The sequence below is a fragment of the Ursus arctos genome, unplaced genomic scaffold (genome assembly GCF_023065955.2).
Source record: "Ursus arctos isolate Adak ecotype North America unplaced genomic scaffold, UrsArc2.0 scaffold_20, whole genome shotgun sequence".
Lineage (NCBI taxonomy): Eukaryota > Metazoa > Chordata > Mammalia > Carnivora > Ursidae > Ursus > Ursus arctos.
This window is the reverse complement of record NW_026622875.1, coordinates 54,326,506-54,351,523: the sequence shown is the minus strand read 5'-3', so window position 1 is coordinate 54,351,523 and position 25,018 is coordinate 54,326,506. Positions and strand designations below refer to the sequence as shown.

The 25,018-nt window shown below is 37.5% G+C and overlaps 1 protein-coding gene across 2 annotated transcripts in view; it reads left to right on the top strand.

Moving 5' to 3' along the window:
- The window catches only part of PDCD6IP (programmed cell death 6 interacting protein), a 76,265-nt gene extending 52,287 nt beyond the window's left edge, over positions 1-23,978 (top strand). For both annotated transcript variants that reach the window (XM_048216095.2, XM_048216096.2), the window contains exons 13-18: positions 8,386-8,634; positions 9,207-9,341; positions 10,623-10,717; positions 18,058-18,181; positions 19,315-19,505; positions 20,400-23,978. In XM_048216095.2, the coding sequence (XP_048072052.1) occupies positions 8,386-8,634; positions 9,207-9,341; positions 10,623-10,717; positions 18,058-18,181; positions 19,315-19,505; positions 20,400-20,574 (969 nt within the window). In that variant the 3' untranslated portion in view covers positions 20,575-23,978. The remainder of the gene's footprint in view (positions 1-8,385; positions 8,635-9,206; positions 9,342-10,622; positions 10,718-18,057; positions 18,182-19,314; positions 19,506-20,399) is intronic.
- The last annotated feature ends 1,040 nt before the right edge of the window (positions 23,979-25,018 follow it).

Below are 25,018 nucleotides of genomic sequence, written 5' to 3'. Positions count from 1 at the left end.
AATTTTTTCTTTTCCCTTTGAACATGGTAAGCTTGTTCCTGCCTTAGGACTTTAACATTGGCTTTCCTTCTGTTGGGGTCTGTCTTCCCTTTGCATGGCTACCGCTTCTCTTTTCATTAAAGCCCCAGATGTCACCCTTTCCTTTTCTTTGTCATTGTCTACTGTATTGCTCTGTTTTTTGTGTGTGTTTAATTCTCCCCTCTCTTCCCCTGTCCCCCTCATGAAGAACTCTGCTTTTGTTGATAGTTGTATTTTAGAACCTAGAGCAGTACCCAACATGTAAGGATTCAGAAAGTGTTGATGGAATGATAACTACTGGCAGCCTAATTTAGTAAAGGGATGCAATTAATTGCAGTTGAAAGCTAATTGGAGCTGTTTTTAAAACATAGAAATAAACACCACAGGATTCTAATTATTATTTTAAAAAATTTTAAATTGAGGTATATAATTCACATACAATATTATATTAGTTTCAGGTGTGCAACATAATGATTCAGTATTTGTACATATTGTGAAATGATCACAATAAATCTAGTTAATTATCACACGTAGTTACAGAATTTGTTTTCTTGTGATGAGAACTTTAAGATTTACTTTCTTAGCGACTTTCAGATATGCAATGTATTATTATTTTTTTAGAGGATTGTATTTATTTGAGAGAGAGAGAGCACAAGTGGACGTGGGGGGAGGGGCAGAGGAAGAGGGAAAAGCAGACCCTCCACTCCTCAGGGAGCCTGACGTGGGACTCCATCCCGGAACCCTGGGATCATGACCTGAGCCAGAGGCAGACACTTTTTTTTTCTTTTTAATAATTTTTTATTATATTATGTTAGTCACCATACAGTACATCCCTGGTTTTTGATGTAATATTCCATGATTCATTATTTGCGTATAACACCCAGTGCACCATGCAATATATGCCCTAATACCCATCACCAGCCTATCCCAGTCCCCCACCTCCTCCCCTCTGAAGCCCTCAGTTTGTTTCCCAGAGTCCATAGTCTCTCATGGTTCAATCCTCCTTCTGTTTACCCCCCCCCTTCATTCTTCCCTTCCTTCTCCTACCCATCTCCCTGCTATTTCTTATGTTCCATAAATGAATCAAACCGTATGATAATTGTCTTTCTCTGCTTGACTTATTTCACTTAGCATAATCTCCTCCAGTCCCGTCCATGTTGCAGCAAATGTTGGGTAATCGTTCTTTCTGATGGCTGAGTAATATTCCATTGTATATATGGACCACACCGTCTTAATCCATTCGTCTGTTGAAGGGCATCTTGGCTCCTTCCACAATGTAGCTATTGTGGACAATGCTGCTGTGAACATTGGGGTGCATATGGCCCTTCTCTTCACTATGTCTGTATCTTTGGGCTAAATACCCAGTAGTGCAATTGCTGGGTCATTGGGTAGCTCTATTTTTAACTTTTTAAGGGACCTCCACACTGTTTTCCAAAGTGGCTGTACCAACTTGCATTCCCACCAACAGTGTAAGAGGGATCCTCTTTGTCCACCTCCTCTCCACATTTGTTGTTTCTTGCTTTGTCAATTTTTGCCATTCTAGCTGGAGTAAGGTGGTATCTCAATGTGGTTTTGATTTGAATTTCCCTGATGACTAATGATTTTGAACCTTTTTTTTTATGTGCCTGTGAGCCATTTGTATGTCCTCATTGGAAAAGTGTCTGTTCATATCTTCTGCCCTTTTTTGACTTGTTTGTTTCTCGTGTATTGAGTTTGAGAAGTTCTTTGTAGATCTTGGATACCAGTCTTTTATCTGTAGCGTCATTTGCAAATATCTTCTTCCATTCCATGGGCTGCCTCTTAGTTTTTTTGACTGTTTCCTTGGCTGTGCAGAAGCTTTTTATCTTGATGAAGTCCCACAAGTTCATTTTTTCTTTTGTCTCTCTTGCCTTTGGAGATGGGTCATGAAAAAAGTTGCTGTGGCCAATGTCAAAGAGCTTGCTGCCTATGCTCTCCTCTAGGATTTTGATGGATTCCTGTCTCACATCGAGGTCTTTCGTCCATTTGGAGTTTATCTTTGTGTATGGTGTGAGGGAGTGGTCAAGTTTCATTCTTTTGCATGTAGCTGTCTAATTTTCCCAGCACCATTTATTGAAGAGACTGTCTTTTTTCCACCGGATGTTTTTTCCTGCTTTGTCAAAGATTAGTTGCCCAAAGAGCTGAGGGTCCATTTCTGGGTTCTCTATTCTGTTCCATTGGTCTATGTGTCTGTTTCTGTGCCAGTACCATGCTGTCTTTGTGATCACAGCTTTGCAGTATAGCTTGAAATCTGGCAACGTGATGCCCCCAGCTTTGTTTTTCCTTTTCAACAATTCCTTGGCGATTCGGGGCCTTTTCTGGTTCCACACAAATGTAAGGGCTGTTTGTTCCAGTTCTTTGAAAAATGTCATTGGTATTTTGATCGGGATGGCATTGAAAGTGTAGATTGCTCTGGGTAGCATAGACATTTTAACTATGCTTATCCTTCTGATCCCTGAGCATGGAATATTTTTCCATCTTTTTGTGTCTTCTTCAGTGTCTTTCAAGAGTGATTTGTAGTTTCTAGAATATAGATCCTTTACGTCTCTGGTTAAGTTAATTCCGAGATAATGTATGATTTTTGGTGCTATTGTAAATGGAATGGATCCCCTCATTATTCGTGTATGGAAATGCAACTGATTTCTGAGCATTGATTTTGTATCCCGCTACATTACCGAATTGCTCTATAAGTTCTAGTAATTTGGGGGTGGAGTCTTTTGGGTTTTCCATATAGCGTATCATGTCATCTGTGAAGAGAGACAGTTTGACTTCTTCTTTGCCGATTTGGATACCTTTTATCCCTTTTTGTTGTCTGATTGCTGTTGCAAGGACTTCTAGTACTTTGTTGAATAATAGTGGTGAGAGTGGGCATCCTTGTCATGTTCCTGAACTTAAGGGAAAGGCTTTCAGCTTTTCCCCATTGAGAATGATATTCGCTGTAGGCTTTTCATAGATGGTTTTTATGAAATTGTGGACTGTACCCTCTATCCCTACACTCTGAAGGGTTTTAATCAGGAAAGGATGCTGTGTTTTGTCAGATGCTTTTTCTGCATCAGTTGAGAGGATCATATGGTTCTTGACTCTTTTCTTGTTGGTATGATCTATCACACTGATCGATTTGTGAATGTTGGACCAGCCTTGCATTCCAGGGATGAATCCCACTTGGTCATGATGGATAATCTTTTAATATACTGTTGGATCCTATTAGGTAGGATCTTGTTGAGAATTTTGGCATCCATATTCATCAGGGATATTGGTCTGTAATTCTTTTTGATGTGGTCTTTGCCTGGTTTGGGGATCAAGGTAATATTGGCCTCATAGAATGAGTTTGGTAGTTTTCCTTGTTTCTATTTTTTGAAACAGCTTCAGAAGAATACGTATTATTTCTTCTTTGAATGTTTGGTAGAATTCCCTGGGAAAACCATCAGGCCCTGGACTCTGGTTTTTGGGGAGGTTTTTGATCACTGCTTCAATCTCTTCATAATTAATTGGTCTGTTTAAATAATCAGTTTCTTCCTGTTTCAGTCTTGGTAGTTTATAGGTTTCCAGGAAGGCATCCATTTCTTCCAGATTGCTTAATTTATTGGCATAAAGCTGTGTATAAAAGTTTCTAATGATCCTTCCTATTTCATTGGTGTTGGTCGTGATCTCTCCCCTTTCATTCATAATTTTATTAATTTGGGTCCTTTCTCTATTCTTTTGAATAAGTCTGGCCAGTGGCTTATTGATCTTATTTATTCTTTCAAAGAACCAGCTTCTCGTTCTGTTGATCTCCTCTACTGTGCTCCTGGTTTCTAATTCATTGATCAGAGGCAGACACTTAACAGACTAAGCCACCCAGGCGCTCCACAATATAGTGTTATTAAGTGTAGTTGCCATACTGTACGTTATATCCTCGTGACTTCATGTATTTAACTAATGGAAGTTTGTGCCTTTGGACTACCTTCATCTATTTCGCCCTCCCCCACCCCCCACCTCAGGCAGTCATCAGTCTGTTCGCTGTATCTGAGCTTGGTTTTCTTTCAGATTCCACATATAAATGAGATCATATGGTATTTGTCTTTCTCTGTCTGACTTATTTCATTTAGCATAATACCCTCAAGGTGCATTCATGTCACAAATAGCAAGACTTCATTCTTTTTTTATAGCTGAATATTCCTGTTTGTGTGTGTGCGTGTGTGTGTGTGTGTGTGTGTACGTGTGTGTGTACGTACTACGTCTTCTTTATTCATGGATGGACATTTAGGTTTCCATATCTTGGCTGTTGTAAATAATGCTGAGTGAACGTGGGGGTGCAGAGGGATTCTAATTATTTATATACTTTAACTTGATAACACATTAAGCCTCAAACTTGAGTGGATACAAAAACGTAGGCAGTGGTTTACTTTTCTTACTATTCTGGTCATTCGTTTGCAGAAGCAGTTTAATTCATTTTCTGCTGTAGTCAACTCTGTTAAAATAAGGCCAGTATCATACAGTCTAAAATATGGTTGAACTAGTATATATGACAGTCTGAAAAAAAAACAAAAAAAAAAGAGGACGCTTGTCATATAAGGACTCTGTGTGGTGGTCTAAAAGTTCATTTATAAATTGGTGGTTTCAAATGGCATTTTTTCCCCCAATGACTTAGAATCATAGCATTTTGCAATAGAATAGGACTTATTAAATACATATCTGGCCCTTTTTTATCACTGATTAGAAAACTGACTACCATAAAAGTTAGGAAGGTAGTTTTTCTACATAGTGGAGCTGGTATTAGAACTTTTAGTTCTACAAATTCTGTTGGGGTTCTCTTCCCACGCTACTCTGCTGCCCTCTGTGTGGTTGGTTCTTCACCGAAGAGGAGGTTTTATTCATGTGAACCATATCTGTCTTCTCATATTACTTATTAGTCAACTTGGGGTACTATTACCACAATTTTGACCCATTATTTGATGAGAGGATCTTAGTTGCTACACAGTGGAAGAAGCATCCAATCTATTTCTAGATAATAGTGTTATAGTGTCCCTGACTTTCAGCTTTGTTTAGTAGACTAGTTTTTTTTTTAAACCAGTTCTGTGTATTCCTGTTTCTCCCCCAGTTTTCTTTTACTTGACTGTTTTATTTTTTTCTTTTTAGCTTTTTTTGGACATAACTGAGAGAAAGATAAAAGGTGGCATTTTTCTTATAAACAACCTTCATGTAGAGTCACAGTCATGGTTGAGGTTCCATTATCAGTTTAAATGTGACAAAAGATAATATTGTCACAACCTTCTAAAATTATATCCTATTGTACCCCCTCCCACAAAATGTGTGACATAATTACAGAAATAGTTATTCAAAACAGAAGAAATGGTTATAATTTAGCAAAATAAAGGGTACTTTAATTTTTTTTTTTTTAAGATCTTATTTATTTATTTGACAGAGATAGAGACAGCCAGTGAGAGAGGGAACACAAGCAGGGGGAGTGGGAGAGGAAGAAGCAGGCTCCTAGCGGAGGAGCCTGTTGCGGGGCTCGATCCCAGAACGCTGGGATCACGCCCTGAGCCGAAGGCAGATTCTTAACCGCTTGTGCCACCCAGGCGCCCCAAGGGTACTTTAATTCTTAATCTGCTCCTCGTTGTTCCTCTCTTCTTTTCTTAATGCTTAGATGCCTAAGCCTCTTCAGTCTATAGTGTACTCAAACTATAGAGTTAAACCATAAAACCTAACTACCAGTTAATAATAATGACTATTACTGATTGAATGCTTACCCTGTGCTAGAAGTTATATTGAGCACTTTATATGAATCATTTCAGTTTTCAGAACAGTTCTGGGATAGGTATTACTACTCTTGTTTTGCCGATAATGAAATTGAGTTTTCCAGGTAGTAAAGTACCATTGGTTACACGGTAACTAAGTCTTAATATGTCCATTAAGGGAATATAGTTAGGGATGAAAAATTTTTTTGTATGTAATTATGTTTCACTTTAACGAGGTACTTGTATTTCTTTATTCTAAAGTTTTGATTTAATTTTGTGTTTTGAATGTGTAAAAAATGTTTGTGATTCAAAAGGTGCATGCAGAGAAATATCATCTCTGTTCTTTCCACGTTGTTCCCATCTACTCTCTATAAGCAGCCTTATTTATTAGTTTCTGGTTTGTCCTTAGTGCTTTTCTTTTTGTAAAAAATATATAAGCCCATATATATACATAATATATTATGTATATATGTCTTTCTGTTTCTGATTTCCCTTCTCTCTCACTCAGAATGCAATATGCTGTACCAATGCTTTTGTGCCTTTTATTTTCATTTAACAATGTATCCTGGCAGTCATTTGGAAACAAGATTTTTATGCACATTGTTGAACGTCAGATTCCACTAGATCCCTGAAACAGACTTGCCATCTCCGTCTAGGTGTGATTTTTTTCCTCTTCTTCCTTCCATTGAAAGTGTCTGGGTCTTGAGGCTTCTTGGACCTCTAGGAGTCACATTTCTTTCCACTACTCTGAATGTTAAAAGACGTGGAATTTAAGATAGGACAGATGTGGGTGGTAAACAGAGGCCAAAAGTTAGAAGAAATTTTAGGTTTTTCCTCGGGTCTTTAGTCTTCCAAAAGGAAGTTTATTCTGGACACTTGTCAAGGAGTTAACTAGGGCTGTGGCATGAAAAGTAGGACAGAAATGCTTAGAAACAGGCAGTAGGTGGGGAAATCCATTGGATTTGGAAATGCCATGGTAAGAAAGGGATGTAGATGGGGTTCATGGGTGTCCCCTTCTTCCTTTGTTTTTCCCCCAGCTTTCTGAGCGTCATAGGGGCAAGCCCAATAGGGGGATTGGAGCTGGTGTTCTCCCTGCTGGTCCTAGCAAGAGTGCAAAGAGATGTGAGTGAAAGGGGACAGCTTGTAAGTGGCATCAGAGGGCACTTGGGCACTGATACTGTTACTCTGCAGGGTTGTTTATGAATCATGTGGGTGTTAGAGAATGCCTGGGCTGAATCCGAGACAAAACTCTAGTCCTTTTTTTAAAGATTTTTTTTTTTTTAAAGATTTTATTTATTTATTTGACAGAGATAGAGACAGCCAGAGAGAGAGGGAACACAAGCAGAGGGAGTGGGAGAGGAAGAAGCAGGCTCATAGCAGAGGAGCCTGATGTGGGGCTCGATCCCAGAACGCTGGGATCACGCCCTGAGCTGAAAGCAGACGCTTAACCGCTGTGCCACCCAGGCGCCCCCCCTTTTTAAAGATTTTATTTATTTATTTGTTAGAGACAGCACGCCCGTGCACACCCACAAGCAGGGGAATGGCAGGTAGAGGAAGAAACAGGCTTCGCGCTGAGCAAGGAACCCGATGTGGGACTCAATCCCAGGCCCCTGGGATCATGACCTGAGCCAAAGGCAAACGCTTAACTGACTGAGCCACCCAGGCGTCCCTTTTATTTTATTTTATTTTAATTTATTTTATTTTATTTTATTTTATTTTATTTTATTTTATTTTATTTATTAGCACAAGCGGGGGGTGCAGAGGGAGAGGGAGAAGCAGACTCCTGCTCAGCAGGGAGCCAGATGCGGGGCTTGATCCTGGGACCCTGGGATCATGACCTGAGCCAAAGGCATATGCTTAATGACTGAGCCACCCAAGTGCCCCCCGATGCAAAACTCGTAATGATATGAACAGATGTACAAGAGCCCTCTCTCCTCTCTTTCTCCCAGTATATAAAATAAACACATGGTTTATAGCTTTTTATCTGTATCTCTGGCTCTTTTTTTCTAAGATGCTCTCTCCATATATATCTGTGTCTCTGTTTCTATCTACATGTCTGTCTGTATCTCTTTCTCTCAATCTCTCTATGTCAGCAAAATATGGTATCTCCTTACTTGGCAAAAACATACCTTCCTCTACCTTGGAGCCATAACAGGGACATGGTATATAGTATATATATAGAGATTGATTTTGGAGTTAGGCAGACTTAGGTCTCAAATTTTACCTCTGCTTCTTAGTGGTGGTGTAACCTTAGGCAGGTTACTTAATTTTTCTGAGACTCAGTTTCTGCAACTGTGGAATAGAAGTAATAAATATATACCCAACGGGACTTTGGAAGGATTAAATTAAATTATATTTGTGAAGTGTTTAGGACAGTCCCTGGCACATAGTAAATGTTCAGTAAATCATTGTGCGTGTTACTGTTGCCATTATTGCTGCCTCCTGTTACAAGCTGAGTCCCACTAAAGGTACAATGTCTCTAAATAAACCTGATGTAAAATTGATGTTTGGCTTTCTGAGAAGTAATCCAACTCTAAGTGAACCTTTGTATATAATTCCCTTCTGGAAATTGGCTTCTGAGTTTTTTTGGCAATTAAACAAAGGGTTTTGTTTTGTTTTAATTGTTTAGGTTGTAAATGTCTTAAAATCCTTACTGACAAATCTTGATGAAGTAAAGAAGGAAAGAGAAGGGCTGGAGAATGACTTGAAATCAGTGAATTTTGACATGACAAGCAAATTTTTGACTGCTTTGGCTCAAGATGGTGTCATAAATGAAGAAGCTCTTTCTGTCACTGAACTGGATCGAATCTATGGAGGTCTTACAACTAAAGTCCAGGAATCTCTAAAGAAACAGGAAGAACTTCTTAAAAATATTCAGGTAAGGGGCGCCTGGGTGGCACAGCGGTTAAGCGTCTGCCTTCGGCTCAGGGCGTGATCCCGGCGTTATGGGATCGAGCCCCACGTCAGGCTCCTCCGCTGGGAGCCTGCTTCTTCCTCTCCCACTCCCCCTGCTTGTGTTCCCTCTCTCGCTGGCTGTCTCTATCTCTGTCAAATAAATAAATAAAATCTTTAAAAAAAAAAAAAATATTCAGGTAAAGTTTATATGCGTTGGTAAGATTTATGTTTAAAGAAAATCAAGAAAGGATAAACCTGGACTAAATCTGTATCTGTTTATGATTGTGTTTTTTTTGCAAGTGCTACATATTAATAGAAGTCTGTAATCATTATTGTTTATGTTTTGATACCCACTGAATTTGTGGTATTTTTACTTTAAGAAAAGATTTAAAGTACTGTGTTATCACAAAAGAAATATTAGGTAAATTTCTAGTAATTCTGGCATGTAATCATACATGATTTTCATATGTAATTGGCAAAAAAGCAATAAAAATGTTATGAGCTATATTAATTTGATAAATAAATGTAAATACATAAATCTTTTCTTTTAATAAGGTCTCTCACCAGGAATTCTCAAAAATGAAGCAATCTAATAATGAAGCTAACTTAAGAGAAGAAGTTTTGAAGAATTTAGCTGCTGCATATGACAACTTCGTTGAGCTTGTAGCCAATTTGAAGGAGGGCACAAAGGTATGATGTACAAAAGAAATAATAGTTCACTGGCACAGATGTGAAAGTATAGTTTGAGAAGTTAATTGTGTTTCCAGTTATACCACATTATTCTTGAACTTCCTAGCTTTAATGACTTTTGCCTTTAAGAGGCTTGTTGTAAGCGAGAGGAAGCTTAACAGTGGTGATATTTCATGGGAACATTGAAGAATGAATTGTATATTTCACCAGGCAGAAAGAGGGTGTAGGAATTTCAGGTAAAAGAAATTAGCACAGAGATGTCAAAAGCTAGTGACACTTTTTGGGGAGAAAGAAAAGAGAGTTGACTGATTAAAAAAAAATTTTTTTTAAAGATTTTTTTTTATTTGAGAGAGAGGGAAAGAGAGCTTGCTCAAAGTGAGCAGTGAGGAGGGGTGAGGGGAGGGAGAGGGACAAGCATACTCCGTGCTGAGCGTGGAGCCCAGCATGGGGCTCAGAGCGTCTCTCTACCCTGAGATCATGAGCTGAGCCGAAATTAAGAGTTGGTTGCTTAACTGACTGAACCACCCAGGCACCCCGAAAGTTGACTAATTTGAGTGAATTATGAAGGAACAGGAGTAGTCGAAGCTGATCTTTGGTGCCTTTCCTTTAAGTAGCTTAGGGAAATGATTATATTTGTTTTTACCTTTGACTTTGCTTTTGAGGGAGCAAGTGATTTTTAAGGTTTTTCAGGTTTGTGGTACCTTGTGGTGTTTTAACTCCATAATGATCACTGAATAAAGTTATCTTGATACAAATACAGTGGATATAATGTAAAACCCTCTGAAGAAGGGGTAGAAATACTACAAAGCCTTGGAAATAGAAGAGTAAAAAACCATTTTAATTTGGTTTAAAATGCTTTGTTGAAATAGATAAGCTGAGAAAACTCTTCAGAGACCCTTTGGAAATACTTCTCAGGGTTTCTGAAGTGATGCCTGTATTTCTGAAGTGAATGTGCAAATCTAATCCTTCCATTTAAATAGGTTTCATGTGTTTATTAAGTAATTGACTTTTCTCTAGGAATTGGGAACATACTCCTGATCATGAAACTTTTAATTTTTGATGATGAGTGTTCTCTAAAGAGGATTTTGTTATTTTATTTTCTTTAGTTAGGTCGTATTTAATATTAAGTTGTTGAACCTCCTCAGTGGTATGACTGTCTCATGCAGAGGACTTTAGTTCTTTAGCTTTAACCATGATTGACAGATGAGCTTTAAGATTGTGTTCCTCTTTAGATTAAAAAATTATTCTGGTTTATTACTTGTATTTCTTTTTTGCTTACAGTTTTACAATGAGCTGACTGAAATCTTGGTCAGGTTCCAGAACAAATGCAGTGATATAGTGTTTGCGCGGAAGACAGAAAGAGATGAACTCTTAAAGTAAGTTATTTTTGTGTATCGAATTGTAGAGTATTTTTCATTTGAAAAGTTGTATGTGGAGACTTTGGGGTGAACTTGGCAGTATGAGATAGCAATTTCCTTCCTTTCCTCCTGGACATTTACAAAGCAACAAGCAAGCTGTGTGATCTGAGAATAAAAGATGAAAAGGAGCAGAAACTCCAGGTGTCAGAAGCACAGTGATGTCACAGAAATGCTAACACAACAGTTCAGGGTGGCAGGTCTCAGAAATGCCAATAAACATAAGTAGTTTACCTTGAAATGACAAGTAGGTTCCTTACATGTAAAACTAGAGGTACAGGATATGGGGAAGACAGGGTAATTAGCTTAGGAAACATCAGCTATTGCTCTTCTGAAGGAGCCTGCTGAGAAAGCTGCACCAGTAACGTAGGACTCATTCCATGCCAAGTGACCTGTAGAGTTGACACAGCACTGGTACAGAGATAACAGTATTTATTAAAAATGGTGAAAAAAATAAAATTTAATAAAACCTAATAGATGGAGAATATTCACCAGAATAATGTTGTCACAGAACAGGTGAAAATTCTGAATGAACATTTCATCATGAATTAAGGGAAAAAAAAAAGGAGAAAAGGGTTAGGAAGAAATCACCCTGAGGAACGCCACACACAGAAGTGCCAGAACTCAAGGAAGATGGTGAGAAGACAGGACATGGTAAAATGTGAGGTGTCAGGATTCAGGAAACAAGTAGACGAGAGAAGAACAAAACCATCACAGAAGCCAAATGGAATGGGAAGGAGCAAAAAGAAGAATAGACAGTGAAGAAGACAAAGGAGCACAGAGTAGAAAAGAGGAAATCAAAGAAAATGAAACCAAAGTAAAAAAAAGAATTAAAAAGGATAGAGATAAGATGGGCAAAGAAGATCCAAATATGCAAAATTGAATTCTCCTGAAAGAAGAGAAGCCAAAACCATGAGCAGAACAAATATTTAACAATATTACTCAAGAATATTTTCCTAAAATAAGTAAAGGCTTGTTGAAAAGGCGTATCTTATGGTCAGGAAAAGTGAACAAGAACGGTTAACACCAAGGCATATAAATTATTAGCCATAAAAGATAATGGCAGAATCCTTTAGGCAATGGGGCAAAAAGATCAAGTTCATTTATAAAAAGGTGAAAAGATTTAGGCCCATAGCATTGCATGCTAGAATAGAGTAGAGTGATTGCTACTGGAACTCAGGGAGAGCAAATATGAGCCAAGGATTTTATATCCAGTCAAACTGTCCTTCAGGTATATACAGAACCATATATTCATTAGTAATGAGCATAAAGAACTCAGAGACTATTATATTCATGAGTCTTTCTTGAACCTTTCAGCCAGCCTGACCATTATTCACTCCTCTGTTCACATTTAAACTGTTTTTCTTAGAAGTTGTTGGAGAAATTATTGAAGTGCTACCTCCCTCCACCTCCTAAGAAAGAGCAGTGGTTGTTTTTACGGTTTTTCTATTAACCCTTTAAAAAGCAAATAATTAAAGTACTTTTTAAATGGTTTTAGAGGTTAAAAAAACCCCTCCAAATTAGTCTTATTGATAAGAAAATCTGATAAAGATGAAGACAGACCAGTCTGCAGACCAGTTTCATTTATGAATATGGTGGCAAAAGTCCTGAATAAAATACTTACCATTGATACCAGTATGTTAGAAAAAGGACCATGAACAAGGGGGACGGGGTGGTTATTCCAGTAATGCAATGATTGGTTCAGTATTTTTTTTTTTACATGTAAGGGGAAGAAGATTCTTTTCATAGGTGAGGAAAAAACAGTTGAGAAAATAAGTGTTTTCACATGGTTCATACATACAGTGGAATATTATTCAGCCATCAGAAAAGATGAATACCTACCAGTTACATTGACATGGATAGAACTAGACAGTATTAAGCTAAGTGAAATAAGTCAATCAGAGAAAGACAATTATCATATGGTTTTACTCATATGTGGAATATAAGAAATAGCGTAGAGGGTCATAGGGGAAGGGAGGGAAAACTGAATGGGAAGAAATCAGAGAGGGAGACAAACCATGAGAGACTCTTGGGAAACAAACCGACTCCAGGAAACAAACCGAGGCTTGCAGATAGGGAGGTGTGGGGGAATTGGGGTAACTGGGTGATGGGCATTTAGGAGGGCATGTGATGTGATGTGATGTGATGAGCACTGGGTGTTACATACAACTAACGAATTATTGAACATTATATCAAAAACTAATATGCTGGCTAATTGAATTTAAATGAAAAAAGAGAAAATAAGTCTTTTGGTATTTAGTAAAATGAAGTAGGTGGATACTGCCTTAACACCGTGTGTGTGTGTGTGTGTGTGTGTGTGTGTGTGTACTGATCTGTGTATATCTGCACAAAACTCAGCATCATGGTTAATGGAGAAACAATGTAAACATACTTTCTAAAAGCAAGGACAAAATGCCCACTATCAACACTATTATTTAATACCGTATCGGCAGTATCAGCCAGCACAGTTAGACAAAAGAATAAAATTAGAAATATAAAAATTGAAAAGGAGAAGTTAAAATTTTCACTATTTATAAGACTTTATGGTTGTACAACTTGAATATCTAAGAGAATCATCCCCAAAACTCTGCAAATAATAGAACTATTACTGAAGACAATGGGTTGTAAAGATAATTTATAGAAATCAGTAGCTTTCATGTAAATAGGAGATATAACAGAGAAGACCCCACTTGTAATAGCAACAAAAACCAGAAAATACGTAGAAATAAATTTGTCATCTATGAGACCTGTCTGTATGTAGAACGCTTTGAAACACTGTTCAAGAGCACAGAGGAGGACTTGAATTTGAAAGATGCGTCATTTTTTTTGGGTAGGATGACTCAACTGCATAAAGATGTCAGTTCTTACGCATTCAACATAATTTGATTTAAAATAAATAGATTTTCATTTAAAACTAGACAAGTTGATCCTAAAGCTCAGCTAGAAAAACTGTCAAATTATTAGCCAAGAAAACAGAACAAAAAGAACAGTAAAGGAAACTAATTCTGTCAGATATTAAAATATATAATATTGTGTCTGAAACACAGTGGTACTGGTACATGATTAGACAGACCAAAGACCGAATAGAAAATAGAAATAGACACTAATAAATTGTGAATTTAGTGTAAAAAAGATCCTAAGCCAATCAGAAGAAGTTAGCCAACTGCCTCGCCATTTAGAAAGCAGGTTATTTTTATACCAGAATAAATTCCAGGTGGATCAAACTTGAAATGTGTAGAATAAAATGTCATGTTTAAAACAATAGGGGAGAATTCCTTTATGAAGCTGAAATGAAAAGAGTCTTTCTTACTCTGACTTAAAATCTAGAAGCCATTTTTATTATTATTTTTTTTATTTTTTAAAAGATTTTATTTATTTATTTGACAGAGAAAGACAGCCAGCAAGAGAGGGAACACAAACAGGGGGAGTGGGAGAGGAAGAAGCAGGCTTCTAGCAGAGGAGCCTGATGTGGGGCTCGATCCCAGAACACCGGGATCACGCCCTGAGCCGAAGGCAGATGCTTAACGACTGCGCCACCGAGGCGCCCCTAGAAGCCATTTTTAAAAAAGGAAAAGTTCATCATAACATAAGCTGAGTCATATAATAAACTGGGGGAAAATACTTGAAACCTACTCACAAAGGTGAAAGGCAAATTTACTGGTTTATGAAGAACTCCTAGATGCTACTGAGGAGGAGAAAAACCTGTAGAAAAGTGGGCAAAGGCTGTGAAAAGAAATTTTGCAGATGAGGAAATGAATGTAAGTGATTCTTAAGCATTTATGAAAAAATACTTGTCTGGGGCCCCTGGCTGGCTCAGTCGGTACAGCACGCAACTTTTGATCTCGGAGTTTTGAGTTCAAGCCCCACTTGGCCTAGAGCTTACCTAAAAAAAATAAACCAGAAACCTGCCCTCATTCAATAAAATATAAATACAAATTAAAACTACTCTGAAATAACATTTCTAAGGTTGGCAAAAATCTGGAAGTTTGAAAACATGCTTTGTTGGCACATGTGGGGGAACAGGTTTCATTCGTGGCTATGAGTGCATGTTGGTGCAATCTTTGTGTGGGGCAGTTTTGCTCTAAAGGGCTGGATTACAAATCCATACATCTTTTAATCCATCTAAACTGGCTTTGAGAATTTATTCTGAGTATGTGTTAGCATATGCTAGAAATGATATATTTATGAACTAATTCATTTCTGAATTGCTTGTAGCAGTAAAATAAATCAAATATCCAGGGCTGGTGAAATAAAGCTACATCTGTACAGCTTTTTTTTTGAAGAGCAGCTATTAAGAAAAGGATGTTTTCTATTTATTGATATGGAGAGATTTTGAAGATAGTTATGTTAAAGAAAAAAGGTAGAGAATAGTGTAAAGATTGCATTTTGTGTAAAGATTGCATTTTGTGTAAAAAGGGAGAAAATAAAACACACATTTGAATTGGCTTATTTATGTGTTAGGAAGCTCTGGATAAGAATAGTGTGTATCTGGGGGTGTGAGTGGTGGAGTGGAAACTAGCAGATAGGGATCTTTCACTCACTTTTTAGTTTTTGGAGCAAGTGAACACATTACCTTTTCAGAAAGTTATGTGAAATTAGTCTAAATAATTAATGGGACTTCATATTTTTTTCTAGCCCACATCCCAGTAGTCTCATTTTATTTTTCAGACTGTACAGCTGAATTTTCAGATTCATTCCCTATTACCCACCTTTCTTTCTTTCTGTTTTTTAAGCTGCAGAACCCTTTGCTCAAGCTTAGTCTTAAAGAGAAGCCTGGTTTGTAAAACAGATAAAGATGGATCTGGCTTAGATGCAAGTGGGGTGAGGGGCTTGGAGCAGGACCTTTTGCCCCTCTTTCCTTCTTTCATCTAAGCAAGCAGCTACCATTGAGATGACTGTATAGGACCCTGAAATTCTGTAGCTCAGCACCAAGCGAGAGCCAAAAAAGATTTCTGAGTTTAAATTGGAGGTTGGCAAACTACAGTGCCCAGGTTAAGTCAGGCCTGCTGCTTAATTTTGTAAAGTCAAGTTTTATTGGAACACAGCCATGTTCTTCATGTTGCACGTGTTATCTATGGCTGGCTTTGCACTGACAACAGCAGTCTTGAGTGTTTTGACAGAGACCCTATATCCTACAAAGCCTAAAATATTTGCTTCTGGCTCTTTACACAAAAAATTTTACCAGCCCCTAGTTGAAATAATTTTGTTGCCCGTGATAATTTACTTTCTAGTTTTATGTACTGTTTTTCCACTTAAATCTCTAGTGTAAAATAGGCTAACATAACTATTTTTAGAATTGTGTAGTATAATACAGGTTCATGGCTTAGGAAGAAATTTGGGGATATTCTCATTTTCAGATATTTCATATTTCAAATTTCTAGCTTGAAAATTAGACTTGTTACTATTTGGATGAGTATTTCTGTATTTATGCTGTAAACAAAGTCAGTTCTGAGACATTCATCAACTTGTCAAGTGAGCAGGGAGCCCGATGCAGGGCTCGATCCCAGGACCCTGGGATGATGACCTGAGCTGAAAGCAGACCCTTCACTGACTGAGCCACCCAGGTGCCCCGTATTCTTGGTTTCTTGATGAATGTGTATTAGCTTTCTTTATATAGAGAGTGACTCATTTATTTTTCAGCTGGGACCCTTTTTTGAGAGTGAAAGTGTGGTCAGGGGGACTCCGGGAGTTGCAGTTAATTATTATGTCAGGACAGCAGGTGCTGTTGCAAACGTATCGGGGCTTGCCATATTTACTTAGTGTATATGACTCAGTGCAGGTAGAAGTTGATCAATACCATGTGTTTCACAGAGTGCATTGTACCTTAGGGTTTTGGTTAGTGAGATCTTGGGATGGAGTCCAATATACTGTTGGAGGGGACTTTAAGTAATTTTCCTAGATTTTAATACTATATTTTAATCGTCCTTTCAACAGTCTATAATGCATTTACCTTAGTTGTAGATTTGAGGTATCTTTTAACATAAAATAACTCAGTGCTGCATTTCTTTGAATGTCTTCAGAAAATTTTCATTAAGAAATTTGCATAATGGTTTGAATAGGTTAGCTTTCTCACTTGTTTTTTCTGTAAACACCGGTATGATACAGCTAGCTGACTGTGAGCAGTTGCGGTTTTCTGGTAACTTTTAGATAGGCCAGGATGTTAGGAGTTTCCCATCTAGGGGACAACGACTTAATAGAGAGTGGGCAGTCTTTTAGGACTACCTGCCCAGTTTGACATGTTCCATACTCTAGCTATAACTGTGATCTCTGACCTTTTCCTAGTCTTCAGAAATAGAAAAAAAACTAACTTTGTTTTATTAAATAGTAGGAAAAAAGATTTAAGTTTAGTTCTAGTCAAGAACAGAAATGTAGTATATTTTAAAATACCATCATTGTTTTGAGTCTGTGTTCTGTTTCATATGTGAAGAGAAGAAAAATTTTGAGAAGACTTGGTATTCACTTCACACCTGTTAGAAGGGCTAAAATTAACAAGTCAAAAAATTGACAGATGTTGGTGAGGATGGGGAGAAAAGGGAACCCTCTTACACTGTTGGTGGGAATGCAAGCTGGTCAGCCACTCTGGAAAAACAGTATGGAGGTTCCTCAAAAAGTTGAAAATAGAGCTACCGTACGATCCAGAAGTACTACTACTGTACTACCCAAAGAGACAAATGCAGTGATCCAAAGGGGCACCTGCACCCCAATGTTTCTAGCAGCAGTGTCCACAACAGCCAAACTATGGGAAGGCCCAGATGACCATCGACGGATGAATGGATAAAGAAGACGTGGTACATATATACAATGGAATACTATTCAGCCATCAAAAATGAAATGTAGGCATTTGCAATGATGTGAATGGAACTAGAGTGTATTATGCTAAGTGAAATAAGTCAATCAGAGAAAGAAAATTATCATATGATCTCACTTGTGTAGAATTTAAGAAACAAAATAGAGGAGGATAGGAGAAGGGAGGGAAAAATAAAATGATGAAATCAGAGAGGGAGACAAACCACAAGAGACTCTTAATCATAGGAAACTGAGGGTTGCTGGTGGGAAGGGGAATTGGAGGATGGAGTAACTGGGTGATGGACATTAAGGAGGGCACATGATGTAATGAACACTGGGTGTTAATGTAAGACTGATGAATCACAGACCTCTACCCCTGATACTAATAATACACTATATGCTAATTAATTGAATTTAAATAAGAAAAATAAACTATGAAAAAAAAAGACCTGGTATTTTATATATGTTGTTTTTTTTAAATTGTGTTAATTCCTAACACTTTTGTCTTTAATAAGGGACTTGCAACAAAGCATTGCCAGGGAACCTAGTGCTCCTTCAATTCCTACACCTGCATATCAGTCTTCTCCAGCTGGGGGACATGCACCAGCTCCTCCAACGCCAGCCCCGAGAACCATGCCGGTCAGTAAGCAACCATGGTTTTAAATGGAAGTTTTACTTTAGTGACTGCTTGCTTTCCATAAAGGATAAAACAGGCTTTACATTGTAAAGATCTGGTGGTTACCAGTTTTCATCAGGTGACCAATCTTTTGATGTTTTGCAATATAAAGAATTCAGCATCACTCATGAATTCTTGTCAGAACAGGTTAACTTGAATCTAATCAGGTCTTTAGAACCACCTCTCAGTTTATAGCAAATATAGTGTAATAAAACAAGAAGTTAAATTGTGCCATTAGGAAACAGTTGGACAAATCCAGAACTGGGACATTCTGTGAGACACTTGACTTTGTCTTTTCTAAAAGTGAATGTCATGGAAAGAAAAAAAGATAGGTGTGGGGCATTCTGGTTTAAAAGGAAAGATTCGTAATAATCATGCAATTCGTGAATCATGATTGGATCTTGGTTCATAAGAACTTTAAGAGCTTTTATTGGTGATAAATAGGGGAACTTGAATGTGGAATGGATACTCAATGACATTAGGAAATACTTGTTTATTTCCTTAGGGTGACATGGTATTGTGATGTAGGAGACTGTTAGGACTCGTATGCTACAGTCTTTTGGGCTGGTGTCATGAAGTTTGCAACTTACTTTCACATGGTTCTGCAAATATTTAGATAGATAAATATATGGATATGGCTGTAGATAAAGGTAATATGGCCAAATGTTAATAATTACTGTATTTAAATGGTAAATGTGTGCTTGTTTATATTATACTATTCTTTTAAGTTTTTGGGTGTTTGAAAATGTTTGCATAAAAAATGTTGTGGCCAGGAGGAGATTACAGTAATAAACTGTACCCGACTTGCTTCTTCCTCCCATCTCAAATGTCTGACTGTTGGTGGGAGCAGTAATGAGCTACAGTGAATGATTAAATATTAGGCATCAGGAATAGAGCAGTAGCTGTGTAGTTTACACAAATTGGAGAATTATTCAATTATGATACATTTCTAGAGCAATAAGTCAACATTTAAAAATGGAAATTAGAAATATGTTTGGTTGGATTCTAGAGTTTCTCATATGCCTCATTTGTTTTAACTGACAATAATTTGATAGAAGTGAAACATTTTGTAGTCAATGTTGACTTTTTCTTACAGCCTGCTAAGCCCCAACCCCCAGCCCGGCCTCCACCTCCTGTGCTTCCGGCAAATCGAGCTCCTCCTGCTACTGCTCCAGCTCCAGTGGGGACGGGCACTGCGCCGGCAGCTCCATCACACACTCCTGGTTCAGCAGCTCCCCCTCCACAGGCCCAGGGACCCCCATATCCTACCTATCCAGGATATCCCGGGTAAGGCCGCAACTGAATATCTGAATGAATTGGCTAATGTTTGTAGCTCTGGTTAACCTTTTAAAAACAGGGTCACCCCTTCTCTGAATGGAGGTGTCATGAATGAATAATGTTACAGGCACTTACTTGAGCAGTTGGATGGCTATTTCCCAGGCTTATTTGTGTTTTTGGTTTTTACATGCTGGGTTCATCTTAAATGCATCTCTTCTGTATGGAATGTAGAATGTGTTTCCTTGGTCGTCTTTGTTTTGGTGATAAGTGGATAGGCGCCTTTTCTGAACTTAGCAACACTGATAAGGCCTTGTTTATATACTTGTACTTTGAAATACTGGCATTCTGACAGACTGTTGAACACGACTCTAATTATGGCATGTGCTTTCTTAAAGAACACCTTTCTTTGTGATAATTTTTTAATCTTAAAAATCCTGACATTTGACTGCCTCTTAAGATGTGCTCCAAACTTTGCTTTGTAAGTACATTCTGTCTTCTGAATATTAAAACTTTGTTAGCTATCAATTTATGTGCATTACAGTGAGTATCGAATCTTGTGAATTAGGAATGTATTTAGGTTGCTACATTAAAATGAAGGGTGTCCATTTTTATTCCTTGTTAATAGTTGAATATTTAGTCTTATTTCCATCAATAATATTATTTTCTGGATAGTATTAAACACTTGATATTCTTTTATCTCAAGTATTAACAGGATAGGAATACTTTTCTCTAATAAGTACCTAGTAACAGCTGTTTTTTTCTCCCTACTGTTCTCTGCTAGACTGAGAAATAGAGAAAAATGACTTTCTTGAAGAAACTTGGTTTTAGAATAATTGTTATGTTTCGTTTTCCAGTATTTGATTTACCAATCCATTTTTTTTTTGTTTGTTTCCTTTTCATCAGGTATTGCCAGATGCCTATGCCCATGGGCTATAATCCTTATGCATACGGCCAGTATAATATGCCATATCCGCCAGTGTATCACCAGAGCCCTGGACAGGCTCCATACCCAGGACCCCAGCAGCCTTCATACCCCTTCCCTCAGCCCCCACAGCAGTCTTACTATCCACAGCAGTAATATGTCAGCTCAGAAGCTCAGCTGGTTCAGTTCAAAGGGAAAGAAGTACCAGCCCTGCAATAAGTGTACTAAACTCTACGCTCTGGTTAATATAACGTACTCTGTTGTACTGAACACAGTGTCTAATTTCTGTCTGTGGCTGAAAGCTGAAAACTGTGCTCCAGTTCCACATTTGATTGCACACTGAGAGATGCTGCTGTTGCAGTATAAACACTATAATAGGTATAATAGGATTTGAAATAAATTACATTTCAGTTCATAAAAGTTAAAAATGAGAAATTAAACCCACAAGTGAAACGTTTGAAATTACTATACTTATGTCTACGTAAGACGTGGTTGGGACATCAGATACTTATAATGATGGTTTAAGTACTGATATTCAAGAAAACTAAGTTTTCTTTCTCTCTTGGTTTATCAGTTTGGTTTAATTTCCATTATACTATTTTGCATAATCAAAGCATTGTAAATCTTATAATTTAAAAATAAATTACTTAAGAACAGTTGTCATTGTTATGTTTTGTCATTGATTCTCATTACTGTCTTCTTTCTTTCTGGTCTTAGTCTCTCATTTTATATGTAAGTAAATTAAACAGATAACTGTTTAAGTGCATGATTAGTGCAAGTTAATAGGTTTATAGGAAAACCAAAAGAATAGTACCATAATTTATCTTTCATATGCTGATTAGTAAATTAATTTTGACATTTATTTTGGAAAGTCCTATAATGTGGAAGAAACACAATTGCTACCAAAGATTCTTCAAATAAATATACAAATAAATGTGTATATTTAAAGTTTTACTATTAGCCTCTCCAAGAAATTGATACAAATTCTGATAATAATTCTTTCCCTTTTTTCCATCACTTGGTTAAAATAAATACATATCATTGACAGTACTGTCTAATGTAATGGAATTGTTTAAAGAAAATTTACTGTACCCTTCTATTCCTTTTTTCCACCTTACTGTCTTAACTTAGTAACATTTAATGCACAATGTATATGAATAGATCTAACCCTTTCATTTTTATGCTCCTAAAAAATTAGACTATTTTGTAATTCAGGGAGCGTACAAAACAATTGTTGGGAGCATATTGCCAGTTCTGGAATAGGCTGTATATTTAATATTAATCTCTGCTGTTAGGATAATTAATCACTGTATAAACCTCAGTAAAAATAGTGAGACATGCATCATGGAGGGAGTAAACGAGAAAGGAATGAGTTGTCTAATAGTGGAATCTGTTTTGTATGAGGTTCATTTCTGAACACATCAGGCATATGAGCAGATTTCCAATGAATCTGTTTATGTTTATTTTCTAAGTTTTGATGCTCACCTTTTCTTGCATTATTGTTGCATTTAAATGATACTGTCATTTGGTCCACTGTTCTTTTCATTGACAGTTCGGGTTTATATTTGAAATGTTGGACTGAAGGTGTGATTGTAAAAAGGAGTGCATTGCTTAAAAAATATATGTACATTAAATCTTACTTTGTTGTTGTACGTAGAAAACACGAAGGCATGTTACTTTAATATAAATGACCTTTCCATGGAATACTGAAATTGGTTTAAAGTCCAATAGTTACAACCTTGGCAAAAGTAGTTTTTTACATATCATAGCTAAATTTTATTAATGTGGAATCACCAAAGTATGACATAGGCTTGTTTGACTCTTATGTAAAAGGCACTGAAGTTCTACATTCTTATTTTTCATGGTATCCTATACTAACATGAGATACTCAGTGAGAGTTAAGGGTATTCCAAATTGCTAGTTTATTCTTACTAATGCAGAAAAACAAAAACAAATTGGCCTGAATATTCTCTTGGGGAAAGAAGGCACTAAGAAGAGTAAGAGCATCAGAGGGGCAAAAGAGGTTATAAGGCCACTTAGCCCATTCCCTGTGCTAAGCTAGGCCTGCTCCCAGAGAGCCACGGGAAAATTGTGCAGAAACTGTTAGGAAGGAGGCTCCAAAGCCCCAAGTGGCAGCCTCTTCCAGCATGCCTGACTCACTCAAAGCCTTTTTAATGCAGTAATGCAGACCCATTCCCTCTGGTCAGTTCACTCATCCTTTAGGTAATTGAGGATACTTTTTTTTTGGTCACCCATGTCTGGGTACAGATGACCAAATTTCTGCAGCCCTTCATGCTGGGGCTGTCTTCAAAGCCTTTCCAGTTTCATTAGGGTAGCTCATGGAAAGTTTCTGTACGTCTGTTTTGCATTCTGACAATGAACCCCCCCCCCCCCCCCCGCCTGGGATTATTTTTATTACCAAACTTTTTTGTCCTTTGCTTAACTTCCTGTATTCCACAAAATACCCTAAAAAAGTTGTTACGAACAATGCTATTTATCTAGAGGTAGGAAAGTGTAAACTCTGGTTCAGGTATGTTGTTACCTATGTTTATAATTAGGCTTTTTAATTATTTTCCTAAACTAAAACCATTCCCAGACCATTTGGGTTTGGAATACTGTTCTTAAATGGACTGCAACTAATGAAGCTCTGCATGGAGGAGCCAGTCAGAAGCAGGGAAAAGCCTCACTTCTCTTATTTCTTGTTGCTAGTTGGAGACAGATGGCTTGACTTCTCAGTCTGGTGTAAAGTATTGGTCTACTCCTGTGTCCTTTGGTTTTACTCAGTTAAGAAAAACAGTCATATGTCACTGCACACCAGTCAATCTTTGTGAGACAGTCCTGGACCCATACCCCCAGCTTCTTCGCAATTTATAATCTTTCCTTCCCCAAATATAAGTATTTAACAGAAAAAAAGATTTCACAGAGCCTTCTGTCCCTGACATTCTGTCCCAGTCAGCAGCCTTTCTAGTTAAAACAGATTTTAAAGATGTTTTCCATTAGAGCTTTACAAAGTTTGCAAAAGTGCTTTGTACACATTTTCTAATTTCATAAACATGATAAAATGCAGTTTGTTAAGTAGGTTTCAGTTTGCTAATGGGGATTTTTTTTTTCTTTTAATGATCAGTATATCTTGAAGAATCTTGCTACAACCTAGTAGCATCTCTCTCTTTGTAAACACTTCTGCAATTATTAGTTGATTCACAGTACAGAACAGGATACAAAGTAGGGGAAAACTGCTATAGTGTTACAATTACTAGTTTAAAAATAGACTGTAGAACTAAATGGTTGATTATAAGATTTACATGGAAGAGCTAAGAAGGAAAAATTATATTTTTAAAGATAAAGAGAATATTCAGGCTTTATTTCTGGTATGAAGTTTATATTTTTAAAAAAAATCCTATATTATCACACCAGAGATTTTAGATTCTTTTCTGGTTACAAACATTGCTGGTAGTTGGATTATATTTTTATTGTATTCATTTCTCTTAGGGGGAAAATTGTAAAGCAACAAAAAGGTTCCAGATGAATGTATCCTAGAAATAAAAGTTGAAAGATTCTTACTTCTTTGGAGTATGAATTCTTATTTGAAGTGTTTATCCTTCAGCTTTATAGTGTCTGCAGTTTATTTGACAAATGGTGGTTTGGGAAATAAGAAAATACCCCCTTTGACTAAATGCATGAGACAGTGTTTAAATGTTTTCTTACAGCGGTCAGCCCCATACTTGATCATGGATGGGCCATGTTTTTCATTACTTGTGATTTGCCTCAGTTCTTTAAGATGAGGAATCTTTTCAAGTGTCATTTTTTGGGGGTTACTTTTTGGAAATGTATGGCGTGTTATTCAGTTGGTTAGGAAAGGGGAGATGGTGAAATGTGTTCATCTTTTATTGATTTTTAAATTTTTCAAAATGTGTTCATCTTTTAAAACATGTATTTTCTTTCTACTTCCATGTTTTAAGGTCAGATGCAACCGTTTTATTATGTAGCTCACAATGCACAATTTATCAGAAAATGTCGGTGCTGTTGTATGTCTTCCAAATTTGTTGAGGTCGAACAGGCTGGCTCCAGGAATGAATCAATAGTCTGGATCCCTATTATATAAATTTTAAATACGTATGACTTGGGCATAGTTAACTCTTACTTTTGTTTTCACTTATCTGGCGTCTGGGCTGGAGAGTAGAGTTTGCGCTAGGGATTTGGACACCTAGATGTCTGCAGTGAGAGGCCAGTGGGGGTCTCAGGGCCCCTGCCTGGCGCTTGGGTTGTGCTGCTGCGTGAAGGGGAAGGAGCAGCTCCGTGTGCTTGCGTGGCTGTAGCATTTACTATGGCATGGCACGTGGGGCTGGCATAAGAACTGCGGGGAGCAGGCTTCGGCTTGCCCAGAGCCTGTGCACCAGAGAGCTTCAGGCCACTGCAAACCAATGGCCCCACTGGCTGACGGGCTCGCCTTTGTAGATGATCAGTCCAGGCACATCCGGGTTGTCTGCCTTAGCATCCTGCCTGCAAGGGACCCTGGCTTCTGTTAGTTTTGTGGCTCCTAATATTCTTCCTTCTTGTTTAAAAGTTGCTTAGTCCCTTTCAACTAATGAACACCCAAGTG